The sequence below is a fragment of the Lagenorhynchus albirostris genome, chromosome 7 (genome assembly GCF_949774975.1).
Source record: "Lagenorhynchus albirostris chromosome 7, mLagAlb1.1, whole genome shotgun sequence".
NCBI lineage: Eukaryota > Metazoa > Chordata > Mammalia > Artiodactyla > Delphinidae > Lagenorhynchus > Lagenorhynchus albirostris.
This window is the reverse complement of record NC_083101.1, coordinates 112,467,503-112,481,153: the sequence shown is the minus strand read 5'-3', so window position 1 is coordinate 112,481,153 and position 13,651 is coordinate 112,467,503. Positions and strand designations below refer to the sequence as shown.

The 13,651-nt window shown below is 36.4% G+C and overlaps 1 protein-coding gene across 9 annotated transcripts in view; it reads right to left on the bottom strand.

Annotated features, from left to right (window-relative positions):
* The window catches only part of NEK1 (NIMA related kinase 1), a 213,440-nt gene that overhangs the window by 154,298 nt on the left and 45,491 nt on the right, over positions 1 to 13,651 (bottom strand). For all 9 annotated transcript variants that reach the window (XR_009541711.1, XM_060155835.1, XM_060155836.1 and 6 more), the window contains exons 6-11: positions 13,273 to 13,340; positions 13,061 to 13,147; positions 11,065 to 11,119; positions 8,744 to 8,944; positions 4,225 to 4,285; positions 1,141 to 1,292 (exon numbers count right to left, since the gene is read on the bottom strand). Coding sequence is in view for 8 of the 9 variants with exons in the window: in XM_060155835.1 (XP_060011818.1) it covers positions 1,141 to 1,292; positions 4,225 to 4,285; positions 8,744 to 8,944; positions 11,065 to 11,119; positions 13,061 to 13,147; positions 13,273 to 13,340 (624 nt within the window). In the remaining variant the exon portion in view is untranslated. The remainder of the gene's footprint in view (positions 1 to 1,140; positions 1,293 to 4,224; positions 4,286 to 8,743; positions 8,945 to 11,064; positions 11,120 to 13,060; positions 13,148 to 13,272; positions 13,341 to 13,651) is intronic.

Below are 13,651 nucleotides of genomic sequence, written 5' to 3'. Positions count from 1 at the left end.
CAGCTGCCTGCCGCACCCGGTGCCCCAGCCGGGCAGCCCAGCCCAAAGGGCCCAGCAGTGCCCGGCAGGCTCCTCCATGGGCCTCTCAGCATGGTTCACCCTATGAAGGTTCCAGGAGTCTGATCAGCTCCACAATGGACAGTCTCGCATCTGCCAGCGAACTCCACTACCCAGGGGTCACCTCCATCCACACCCAGCAGGCTCTGAGGCTCGGCTTCAAGGGCAGGCGGGGTGATACTCTGGCCTCTGTCTCTCCTACGGGGCCCTGCCTCTGCACCAGGAGCAGTGCCTGCTTCCTGCGTCTGTCTGCTAGGCCTGTATTCTTTAGCGTTCTCTTCAGCCCTCAGAAGTCAGTTACCTAAAAACAGATCGTAATTACTTACACCAAACTTCCCCCTATCAAATTATTATGTTTTCTGTCTCCTGACTGGATGCTGACCTACACAACTTATTTGAAGACTGCTTTACAGGGATCATGTTGAACTACTTTATCACAGCTTCTACCCAAAGAGACGGACCACCCCTACTAGGAGGTCTGTCTTACAGCATTACACACACCTTTGTAACTACATGTGTGTGTACGTGTATGTATGCATGTGCATACGCAGTGCAAACCAACAGGATCCATATGCCAGAGAACACAGCTAGTGACGTGAAGAAAAATATCAAATTCCTGCAACTAATACTCCGTGTCCTTAGACACAACCCCTAAATGCTACAGGCCTTAATTTTCATCTGAAATATGACAGACGATATGATCATATTCCTCCAGCTCTATGATTTTATTTATCTCATCGTGAATTCTTAAATTCAAAATTTCCCCAGATTTTTATGATGTTTATCACAGATATTTACTTATTTTAGGCACAAAGACAAATGGCTCTGCTTAGGTTATTCAAAAATGATTTCATTTATGTTACTTTCCTTTTACTGCACTAGCTGCTTTACTTAACTAATGTTTCTTTATGACTTCTGTAAGTCTCCCAAGTTTTAGAAGACTGGTGAAGCAGAGAACAATGTTCTTTAGTAACTTAATAAAAACAATCCTATGAATATCAAGATTAACTGAATTGAGCTACAATAAAATAAGGTCAAACTGAGCATGTTACTAATACACAGTTTGTAGCATGATCATCATACCTGTTTATGTTTTTGGAGTGGTTTCTTTTCATGTAATTTTTTATCTCCATATTTCTTATACGTTAAAGGGACTCCATATTTAGCAGCAGGCTTTGTAATTTTCTGAGCAGACACAACAGAAGCCAAGCTTTGTCCTGAACCTGGTCTTTTAGCTACATGAAAAAAAATAGAAAAAATTATTTTCAGAGTTCTTAATAGGAAACCCCTAATTTCAAAATTCTTCAAGATGGCCTTGTTCATGTTCACAATCACTGAGATCATTGAATCTGAGACTTTTCATTAAACGTCTCACTCCCTCCTTACCACACGGTAATGCCTCCATTAGGGCTATTCCACACTAAAGCCACTCTTTGAAAGAAGCAAGAAGCTAACTTTTTGAAATTTCTCACATGCTGAAATTTCTCACACAGAACAAGCATGTCCCTAAAACTGACTGTGGATGATGACTGCACGTATCTGTGAATATACTAAAAAACACTGACCTGTTGACTTTAAATGGGCGAATTGAATGGTATGCGGATTATATCTCAATACAGCTGTTAAAAATAAACTTTAAAAAGAACATTCAATGTCTTAGAAATTACTTTTGAAATCAGAATATAAACCTCAAGAGCAACTGTTAAACATTAATTCCATCACTATGAGCACTTTAATATTTGCTTCATATATAGTCTATGTAATGCCTATACCTACAGACCCATTGAAGAACAGGTACTTAAAAGAATCTCTATAGCTAAGGGTCCCATGAAATGAGTATGTTTATGCACTGCTGGTAGGAATACAAACTGGTCAAACTTTCCACAGAGCAATCTATATCAAGAACAATGTTTATGGGAATCCCCTGGTGGTCCAGTGGTTAGGATTCCACGCTTTCACTGCCAAGGGCGCAGGTTTAATCCTTGGCTGGGGAACTAAGATCCCACAAGCCGCACAGTGTGGCCAAAAGAAAAAAAAAAAAAAAGAACAACGTTTATGAAGTGATTTTAAAGAAATAATCAGAGAAACACAAAAATTTATACACAAGGATAAACCCTGCAGCATTACGTATTAAACTTTTATTGAAGCTCAGACAAGATTCAGTCTTAGAACAATGATAAATTCAAGAAAAATAGACTAAAGTAATGAAAAAGAAAGTCTACACCACATGTCCATCAAAGATACTAAAGGAGGTTAAAGAGTCTCCTCTGCTCGAAGCCTTCCTGGAGCCCCTTCCTCCATGACCCCCTCCCCCTACTCTGCCCCACTCCTCACTCAGCCTGCCCTCCATCCCAGGGGTGTACCATGTCCTAGAGCCACATGATCAACCTCTGCCAACAAGCACGCTTCTTCTTTAAGAGGGTAATGGAGAAAAAAATTACCTGGGAGTTCACGAGGAAATACTACCATTAAACTCTGTTCTTCAAAGAATATTTAATTGTATTAGAAAATGATCAACATATAATACTGTGAATTAAAAGAAACGAACCTTTGTTTATATAACACAACCCCAATTTTCATTCATTATGCATCTCCTATCACAGAAAAAAATATACCAAATATAAGTCTGTGTTAACATTAGGGTAATTTCTATTTTCTTCTTTTTAATTTTTATAATGAACACATACTGTTCATATAATTTAGTAAACTCTTACAAAAATAAAAATAATATAAGCCATTTGATTGGCAGTTTAGAGATTCACAACTAATGTGTGAGATACAATGTGGTACAGTAAGCTTTTCCAAACACATACTCCAACTGTATCAGAACAGGAACTAGGAAATGTGAGAAAAAAAATTTCCCCTTTGAAAATTCAACTGTAAGTTCCAATCAGAAGACAGATATACAAAGTCACACCGCTGCAACCTGGCTACTTACATTAACATAACCAAAGAAATACTGTGTGTACCAGAAAAGGGGCAAGAGGCAGAAAAGCACAAACACTCCCCAGAGAAGAGGGAGGATTACTTGTCTGGCTGCCGAGGTGTCTCATCTCAGAGGCGAGGCTCCCAGTGGGAGGAAGCTTCCTGCCCACGGGGGTGGGGGGGGGCCCACAAGGTAGTGCCTCGCCATTACACATCTCCTCCATCCAGCTCCTCACACCAGAGTAGAGCAGAGCTCCTGTGCTGTGCTTCCCAGGAGGCTCGCCCACTGGGAAGAAAGTGCTGACACAGGGATTCCTTCCTGCCTGTGTGACAAGGAGGCTTTTGAAGAAGGTGTGACTCCTCGCCAGGAGGGACACACTGACCCTGCCCTGGGTCTGTCTCATGAACTTGGTTCCAAGTGGATCTGATCTCCCAGGACTGCCAGTCTCGACCGGCGCAGAGGATGAGCCCCAGGGTGTTTAAGAAGAGCTAAACCCAGCTGGCCTCCCTGAGAACACAGTCACACCACATCCAGCTGATATGGACTCGCTTTTATGATACAGGATTTATTTTTATTAATGTGTTCATACTCAAAATGGAGTAGAACACGCAAAGCATTATGTTTGAAAAACAACACAATCTTCAAATCTTAAATGACTTCCACTGATTTTAGAAACCCATTCTGAAATCATTCCATGCAGAAAAAATGTAATTTCCCTCTCACAGAGATACACTTACATACATAAACATAATATAGAACCACACTCACAGCCCTACAAATATTCCACCGCTGCTGGCCATATTTAAAAGAAAATCTATCCTTACTAAGGTGCCTGACTTCACACTGATTTACATTTAAAGTATTCTAGAATACTAAATATTTCTCAAAGAAAATTATTTTACATAAATATTAAGTATTTCTCAAAGAAAATTATTTTACATAAAGATTTGCAGTTAACTAGGGCATTTAATAACATTTTATAACAATGTTCTCAGAATATGAGCTGAACATTTGAATATGACAGATTTCAAAATAGAATTCATTTAAATAAGGCAGATAATAAGGGGAAATTTTGTTATGAATTCATCAGAAAGTGTTGTATATTGCCATATAACATAAAAAATTTAAAGATGCATTTCCTCTGGATTACCCCAACTTACTACATCTACAAATACCTCTAGCATAATTAGTATACTGATTATGGCAAACAGGGGAAAGGATTCATATTAAATTTCATTTACCTGGTATAGGCTGTGCTCCAAACCTGGAAAATGTTTTTAGACAAAATTCTTCTGCAATAAGCTTAAATTGAAAGATGGGGGAAATCGTTAGAAAAAATGTTAAATTACCAACTTTAAAAAAAAACCTAGCCATTAATCAGAACACATTTTTTCCCTTTTTCAGTCACAATTATGCTGCCAAATAAACTGTACTAAAATCCAAGTTACCCATTCAACAAATTCCTCTCACGCTACCTTCTCCCCAGTCTTACCAATATCTTTTTATTATTTCTCTGGACAAGCTCTCTTCTCGAATTAACAAAACGCACCCCCCAGGCCCCTGCACATTGCCTTGCCTGTTCTGCGTTTCGGCGATTTAACAACACTGCCCTCCATCTGGAATAACCTCTGTATCGAGGTGCATCCGTCTCCCTCATCTACTTCAAAACTGCTGAAGAATCACTTCATTATCCCTCCCCTGGATTAACCTCTCGGTTATTTCAACTTTACTCTGAATATTCTCAGCATCTCCAATGAGTTTTCGATCTTATCAATATATAATTGTAAACATATTACTGGATAAATATTTGAATATTCTTTTTTTTACATCTTTATTGGAGTATAATTGCTTTACAATCGTGTGTTAGTTTCTGCTTCATAACAAAGTGAATCAGTTATACATATGTTCCCATATCTCTTCCCTCTTGCGTCTCCCTCTCTCGCACCCTCCCTATCCCTCCCCTCTAGGTGGTCACAAAGCACCGAGCTGATCTCCCTGTGCTATGTGGCTGCTTCCCACTAGCTATCTATTTTACGTTTGGTAGTGTATATATGCCCATGCCACTCTCTCACTTTGTCACAGCTTACCCTTCCCCCTCCCCTATTTGAATATTCTTACATAACTTAAAAGTTATCTCCTTTTACTATTACTACAACACTCCACTACTTATTTTGAGAAGCAGAAATCATTAGTATTTCCTGCAAGTAACTTTCTCTCCCTACTCACTATATTTTTTCCCTCTTTAAAGGTAAAACTATGTTAGCAACAATATAATTGCTAAGTCGATTTAGGCCTGCTTTTTTTCTTACTGGGCAAAGAAGGGAAAGGCAAGTGAATTTTCTCTTTCTTCGAGAGAACAGAGGGGTGGTGAAGGGAAGATTGCCCACAGTGGAAGGGATCAGAAACTCCAACAGGCAAAAAGCCAGAAGCTAAGATGGTCGCCTTTCCCATCAGGGATCCCTATAGGAGCAGTTCTCAAAGCCTCATAATAACAGTGAATCAGCATCACCAGGAACTTATAAAATATGCCAATTCTCAGGCTCCATCTCAGATTTACTGAAATAGAAATAGAGGTGGGATTCAGCAGTGTCCTCCAGGTAATTTTTATGTATGCTAAAGTTTGAGAACCACTGCATGAAAAGTCTGCTTCACAGGCAACTGAGAGCCAACTGTGTGAGTGTGCTTTCTCTTCTGAACATGTGCGCTTTTTTTTCCTTTCTTTTTCATTGAAGACATGCTTTATGATCTCCACTTTGCCCTAAATCTGAGTGTGAGGCTGTCTTTTCCCCTGTGTGAATGTACATGTGAACTGAGAGATGGGACATGTGGAATCCAAGAAGATTCTGGAATTCCTATGTTGTGGCGTCCAATATAGTTGCCACTACCAACATGTAGCTATTTGGATTAAAATTTAAAATAAATAAAATTTAAAGTTCAGCTCTTCAGCCACACTAGCCACATTTTAAGCTGGTGGCTATGAGGTTGCACATGCAGATATAAAACATCTTCAGCCTCACAGAAAGCACTACAGGACGGCACCTACATTCCTAATGGACCAGAGCTTGTCCACGATCTATCAAGCCACATCCAAGAAGACATCTCCAGGATGTGCTGGACTGAGAACTATGCCCCACAGATCCTGGCTGACGGCACTGAGAGAATTCAGGGACTAGAAATTTAAAGACACTACAGAATATTATAGTGATAATAATAGTTCATATGCTACAGTAAAAGTTCATATTGTTTCAAAGTTAAATCCTTAAAAAAAGTATCATAAACTTTGTCGTTAAAGTACTGAACAAGTGATATATAGCAGAAAAATCATAACAACGAAAGTTTTTCGTGAAGAGTGAAATCTAAGTGGTGCATAAACAGCAACGGGGTACTATGTATTTAGTAAGCATGTGTGTCAAACACTCTGTTAACGGCCATAATCTGCCCTTTTGTCTTTAGATGTTACAGGCTTTGTGTATATCAGGCTTGAATATTTCTTTTGTAGCTGGCTAATTGAATTCCAGTGCTTCAGCCTTGGGACTGCACGTCCTAACTGCTGGTACGCGGGGGAAAGAAACAGCGAGATTAAATGCAGTCATTCTTTCTTCTCCAGTAGTTGCCAAAAAACAATAGTATGCTGCACTATAAATCTGTCCTTGAAAATGTTATTTATAACAAAGGAGTCTTGTAAGACACCCACACTTCAGAGATTGTAGCTATGTCCTATATAAGTGGCCTTTAACCGCCAAATTTTAATTGGCTTTCTTGCTTACTAATGTGTTTTCCTGGATGTTAACAGTTAAATCCACATCTCTGTTTTCTAAAGATTGTTTGTTCATACGGATGATCTGTTAAAAGCCAGAGGATATACGACACTTCCCTCTCATCTCATGAACATATAAAAGTAATAAAACTATGATTTTGCTAGATATCTGATTTATACAAGAGTATAAATGATCACTGTTGATCATTTAAATCAACAAAGGCCACACAAACTACGTAAAATAATTCCACTTTCAGGTGATCATATTTATATCAATAACTTACACTAATTGACTTGATACAGATTTTTGATAAATCCTGTCAAAATAAAACTCAACACAACAAATATTTATTATGCACCTATATGCGAGTACTAGAGGAGGAATCATGAGTCAATAATCTATTACACATACATATAAATGCCCACACATCAGCGGTTTCCAATCATTTTGTTAGAGAAAAAACAATTACAATCATATGAATTATAAAGATAACATATTTATATTAGCACAATAAAGTGATATACTGATAATATTTAATATATATTGAGTATACTGAGTACTTATTAGGTATGAGACATCAGGCACTTCACATGCAGTGTCACTTTTGATTCTCACAACCGCCTCATGATGTAGGTACATTTACAATCCCATTGTTCACAGGTGAGGAAAGGGAAGCACAGAAGTGTTCAATAATCTTACTGTCAGAAACCAGAGAAGACAGAGAGTACAGAAAGACGGGTGTCAGGGCTGGGGAGAGGGGAAGCGGAGTTCCTGGTTAATGGGTATAGAGTCTGTTTTCCAAGATGAAAAGAGTTAGACGGATGTGGTGATTGCTGTACAGCATTATGAATGTAGTTAATACCACTGAACTGCGTACTCAAAACTCGTCACAGTGATAAATTTTATGTTATGTCTATTTTACCACAATAAAATACATTGGAAAACCAAACGAGAGGAACACAAGAGACAGAGGAGTAACTGTACTGAGGCGACGACATTAGGGAACATATACTTGGTCTTCGCTCAGTTCTTGGCACACAGCCCTCAAATCCCTGTTATTCCCTCAGCGGGAAGAGTACAAAAGTGTCTGTTGTTGTTCAAAACAAGCCCCTTTCAAACACACCTGAATTTATGTTAATGACATGATATCTGGAAAGCACCTAAGGGCGGAGGCTGGTTGCCAGGGAAACCAACCACCTGACTAGAGGGTTAAAACTTTCAATGCCGCTCCCCTCCCCTACCCAGGAGAGGAAAGGGGCTGGAGCCAATCACCAAGAGCCAATGATTTAACTGATCATGCCTACTAATGAAGCCTCCATAAAAACCAAAAGGACAGGGTTCAGAGAGCTTCTGAGTCGGTGAACATTCAAAGAGGGACCCCAGTTCCTACACTCAGGACCCTTCCGGACCTCGCCATACGCACCTCTTCACCTGGCTGTTCATCTGTATCGCTTATCCTATGCTTTATAATAAACTGGTGAACGTAAGTAAATGTTTCTCTGAGTTCTGTGAGCCGCTCCAGCAAGAATGTTAATCAAACCAGAGGAAGGGGTAATGGGAACCTCTGATTTATAAGTTGCTCAGAAGCACAGGTGGCAACCTGTGACTTAAACTGGTTTCTGAAGTGGAGGTGGTCTTGTGGGAGAGACGGAGCCCTTAACCTGTGGGATCTGATGTGATCTCCAGGTACACAGGGTCAGGGCTGAAATGAATTCTGCTTGGTATGTAAAAACTGCCACACATTTGGTGATGAGAAGTTCAGAAGTTCAGCAGTAAGTGTTAAGAGGAAACACAGAAGGTATGTTTTCCCTCCTATAGATGCACAGCTCAAAAGCAGACAGCAAGGGGAAGAGCTATGTGAGAACAGAAAGTAAGCTGACGCCAATGTAAAGGCAAGCATTCCCCCACAGCTGCAGTGTGCTCTCCTCCAAAGAGGAGGCCACGTCCCAGCCAAGCACCATAACCCTACTGTTAAATTTAATTATAAAATAAAAAAACATACCTGAGGGGAGAGAAACTTTTCAATGCGTTTGGCTATAAAACCTTTCTCCAATATGGAGTTGACTGATGGTCTATCCCTAGGATTTCTTTTAAATAGTTGAGAGAGCAAACTGCGGAGATCATAAGAATAATGCAAAGACACGGGTGGAAAAGATCCAGATATGATCTTCAGTACCAGGTTTTTCATATTGCCAGCTTCAAACTAAAATCCAGAAAATAAATTAACATATATGAAACATAAGTCGAAAATGTCAGTTTCAACAATGAGAAACAGTACTTTTCCTATCAATATAGAACAGAATTGCAAACTTCTTCCCAGTTTTAATCAGTACATGCTCTCTATAGCAAGGTTCACTTGGTTATTTACGAACACATTTGAAAGAGAGTATCAGTCCTCATAAAATGGTACAACTCGCTATAAGATTAACTTTTACTTATTCAAAAAACTAAAAGATGGGATATAGGTATCAATTAAAGCGTTTATAAAAATTTAACAGTAATCAAGATGGTAAAACAAGCAAAACTGGTAGTCTTCATTTAACACCTGCCTTCCTGTGCCCCTGCTATAGCAACTAGAACAAGAAATTAACTACAGAACTAAAACTATTTGGTAAAAATATAATAAATAAAGGTACTGATTAAGTTCCTTTTATACACTGCTCATTATTACTTTTAAGTGTGTGATGCTCCCAAAAGCCATGCGATCAGCGATGTGGCAAATATTCCAAAGGGGAATATAAGCCTTATCAATGGGAATATATATTTTAGGATTAAACACAATATAAACTCTAACTGAAGTGGGGAGGAAAAGAGGTGGGGCAGTTTAAAATCTAAAGATGATTTCATTTTGAAAGTAAAATTAAGCTTTTGACATCTCAGCTAAAATAGTATAGAACAGTTGTACACTATCAATATGTTCTTAATGCACACGTTAAGAAAACAAAACATGCTATAAGTTAGGCACTGGTGATTATATCCAAGTATAAAAGAGTTCTGTTAAATGTGGAATTCTCCTAGCATTTAAAATATGATATTGTTTACTAAGATTTGAGTACAATTCCATCATCTAGAAATACCTATATACCTAAGAAGGAATCCTAAATGCAGAAATAGGTTATTACTCTATTCTTTCATTACAATGAAGTTTTATTTATCTCTCAACTGATAAGCTCTTCATAAATAAAGGTTAATGAATTACTTAATTTTATGTGTCCACTTAAGGGAAAACAATTCCAAAATACAGAAACAATGGTGACAGAACAATGTATTGTAAATGAAAAGACTTTCTAAAAATGTGTAGATTTAGACCTACATGACTGTGTGTCACAGAAAAACTGACCAATTCCTTAAAGTACAGATCTAATATCCACCAGGCCATATCACTTTGGCAGTCTATGTTTTTTTCCTTCAGAAAAATAAAATCTTAAGGGAATACAGTAGAAGAGTATGCAACTATGAATAAACACAACAAAGAAAAATACTCCCCAAATAATATCAGGCAATAAAAACAAACTATAAAACTGCTTACACCATATAACCAAAATCTTGAGGGAAAAAAACCAAAAACTCATTTTATAAATTATTCTGTAAGTCTAGAAGGAAACAACAAAATATTACAAGTAATCATTATTGGCTGGAAGAATTGCTTTTGATATTTATTCACTTACTTATATTTTAATCTCTTCCCTTAAGTTTTCTGTAATGAAAATATATTATTGCTTAATCAGTGGGGGAAGCATTTTAAAAAGATTTTTAAATGGAAAGTGATTAAAATTCAACCTATTTTGGACAAGAACTCCCCCTTTTTGGTGAATTATGTGTTATCTCAAAAGAATCTCAACAGTGAAATTTTTAAATACTCTGAATTAAACATTATTTAAATTGATAAAATCCCCCCTCAACGAATATGCTGAGATATGTTCTTTAGATAATTTCAATTCCAAACTCAAATAATTTGGATGCTTTGAGAAAAACTGCTAAAATGAAATTAATAAAGTTTGTTAAGCTGAAATATCAAATTCATACGTGAATTTAACATTAAAAAGACAGCAAATGTGTCTTTAGAAATAATTTTCTGGAATAAAGTATGATATATGTATTATAAGAACATATATAATACGTATATGTAATATATGCATACATATTAAGGGAAAATTGATTTAAATTTATACCTCAGAAAAGAAGAGAAATTTATAAACCAACAGAGAAGAATTTCTAGCACAAGAGGGTCATCTGAAAGATGGCATATGATTTTTTTAAATCAGAAACATTATACGTACTTTTTGACAGAATTTTTAAAGTATCTCAGAAACTTCTACTTACTGCATGTTTAAGTGTGCACATCTCATAAAGGACACAACCCAGAGCCCAAATGTCACTAGAAAAGAGAAAAATAAGAGATCTCTAAATATCAGAATTTACTTTAAAAGGTTTTTTAACGTAAAGGAGACAAAAGCAGCATAAAAATGCTTTGCAAAAATATGTGTTCCATAAAACATGACCTTTCAAACTTAAAATTACAACCATAACCAAATGACAAAAGCAGCTATCCCAGATTAGAAAAATAACAGTTGCCCAAGTAATTACTTTAAAAGTTTCATTAAAGAAATCTAATATTTAAAAGGACAAAAATCAGTAAATTTCATGGATGCTTCATTTAGTTTTTTTATTTTGCATAAATCAAAATGTTTTGTTCAATTATTTGCAAAATACCACAATTTCTTAAATACTATAAAAGCAAAATACTGTTTTAATAAAGAAAATATTAATTTACTAAAATTAAATCTGAAACAAATCTCTGACAGCCAACTAAAATATGTAAATACATTAATTTACTTTCTCCTAATTTAAAGACTTAGTTACACTATCTTCTTTATCCATACTCTCTTCTGCTCTTTAATCTTACACAGATAGTTCTGTAACTAAAAGACTACTTCTATTTTTAAAAGGAAAAAACCCCATAATTTAGAGCTACAGTGGTCCTTGGAAGTCAAAAAAAAGAAAAACAAAACCACTGCTCCTGGAAGTTGAACTTATTGAAAAAGAATAAAGCCCATTATCGAAATCCTAAAGTTATCTTTACCCAAACTCTCACAAAAATCTACAAATATAAACCTGTAACCTCCAAAATCTGTTTAAGATTCAACTAAGTAAAAAATGTAAATGTAGTTAAGCTTTTAGTAACTTGTACATGTTACGAACTAAAATCTATAAACAAAAACATTAAACTAATGATCTTATCAATAAAATACTTTAAAATACATTTGGGAAAATATGAATTTCAAAATATAATTGATGATGTTCATGTATTACATTTTTAAAGCATTTTTCCCACAAAACCAATTTTACATAAAATTCTCCAAGGGATGATCAAATCCATTTCAAATTTAAAGACTAATATTTTCACAGTTGAGTTATCCACAAGACACAGAAACAGCATTAAAATGTAAAATTACTTTAGCTCAAAGAAAATACTATTTTCTTTCAGAATATCTACTAATAATACACTGCATGGACTTGACTGATCATTGTAATTTAAACTGATCTTAAATACATTCCTCGGATGACGTTCTCAGACCTTCTGCTCAGGTTTGAAACACAGCTTCCTCTTTATCCTCAAAAAAAAAGCGGGGGGCAGGGGGATAGCACCCATGAACACATGCATTATTGCCAGCTACCACTTTCTTCCTTTCAGCTTCTAAGGGTGCTTCTTGGTTGGCATTTTTAAATTAGTGAGTATGAGAGAAAATAAAGGGTAACTGGAATTGGCAGAATTCCTCTTCCCAACACACATATTAGTCAATCTGTTAGCCATAATACGGCCCAGTGATTAGGAATTCGTGGTTGGGAGCCAGATGCCTGGGACTTTGAAGTTACTTTACCTCTTTCTGCATTTGGTTTCTTTATAAGGAAAGGAGGAATGAATAATACCTACAACTCACAAGGTTATCATGAAGATAAAAAGAGTTAATGCATAAAATGCATTTAAAACAGTGCCTGGCATATAGTAAGTGTTCAATAAATATTAACTATGATAATTCAATAAGTGACTATTACAAACAGAAAGACAAAGAAAGCACTCTATTTCCCATTATAGCTTAAATAATAAAGTGATTCTATAGTTCCTTCAGCAAGATAGTGAAATAGCTGCTTTAAAATTCCCCTCATTATATACTAAAAAAGTGTATATACATATGTATATATATGTCTACATATGTGCATTACCAATTTTAGAATAATATTCTGAAGGTTAATAAAGACAGTACAACAGAGAAAGATGTAAAGGAAATAAACACATAATGAATATCATTTTAAATACCTTTTATTATTATATGGTTTGTTTTCACAGATTTCGGGTGACAAGTAGTATGGGGTCCCTATGCAAGTCCGAACCAGCTCCACAGTACTAGAACAAAAGAGAGTTACTGGAGAAGCTTAAGACATTTAAAGACATTACCACACATACATCACCAGGGATTAAAATTTCACTGAAGACATTATAGCAAACCAAAGTTTAAAACTGTATGTTACCTATTAAGAACTCTAGCGATTCCAAAATCTCCAAGTTGTATCGTCCCATCTTTGGTTAAAAATATGTTCTGTAAAAGAGACGAAAAAAAAAAGCCAGAAATATTGCTACAGTCCAGTTCTTAGTCTACGACTTCTGTCATAAAAATGAATCCAGTTAAAAAATAATGCTGGGACAAGTGGATATCCACATGCGAAAGAATGAATGTAGACCCCTATCTCACACCATAAGCAAAAATTAACTCAGAATGGACTCTAGACCTAAATGTGAGAACTATAAAACTCCTAGAGGAAAATACAGGAGTAAATCTCCATGCCACTGGGTTACGCAATGATTTCTTAGATATGACACCAAAAGCACAAGCAAAAAAAGAAAATACAG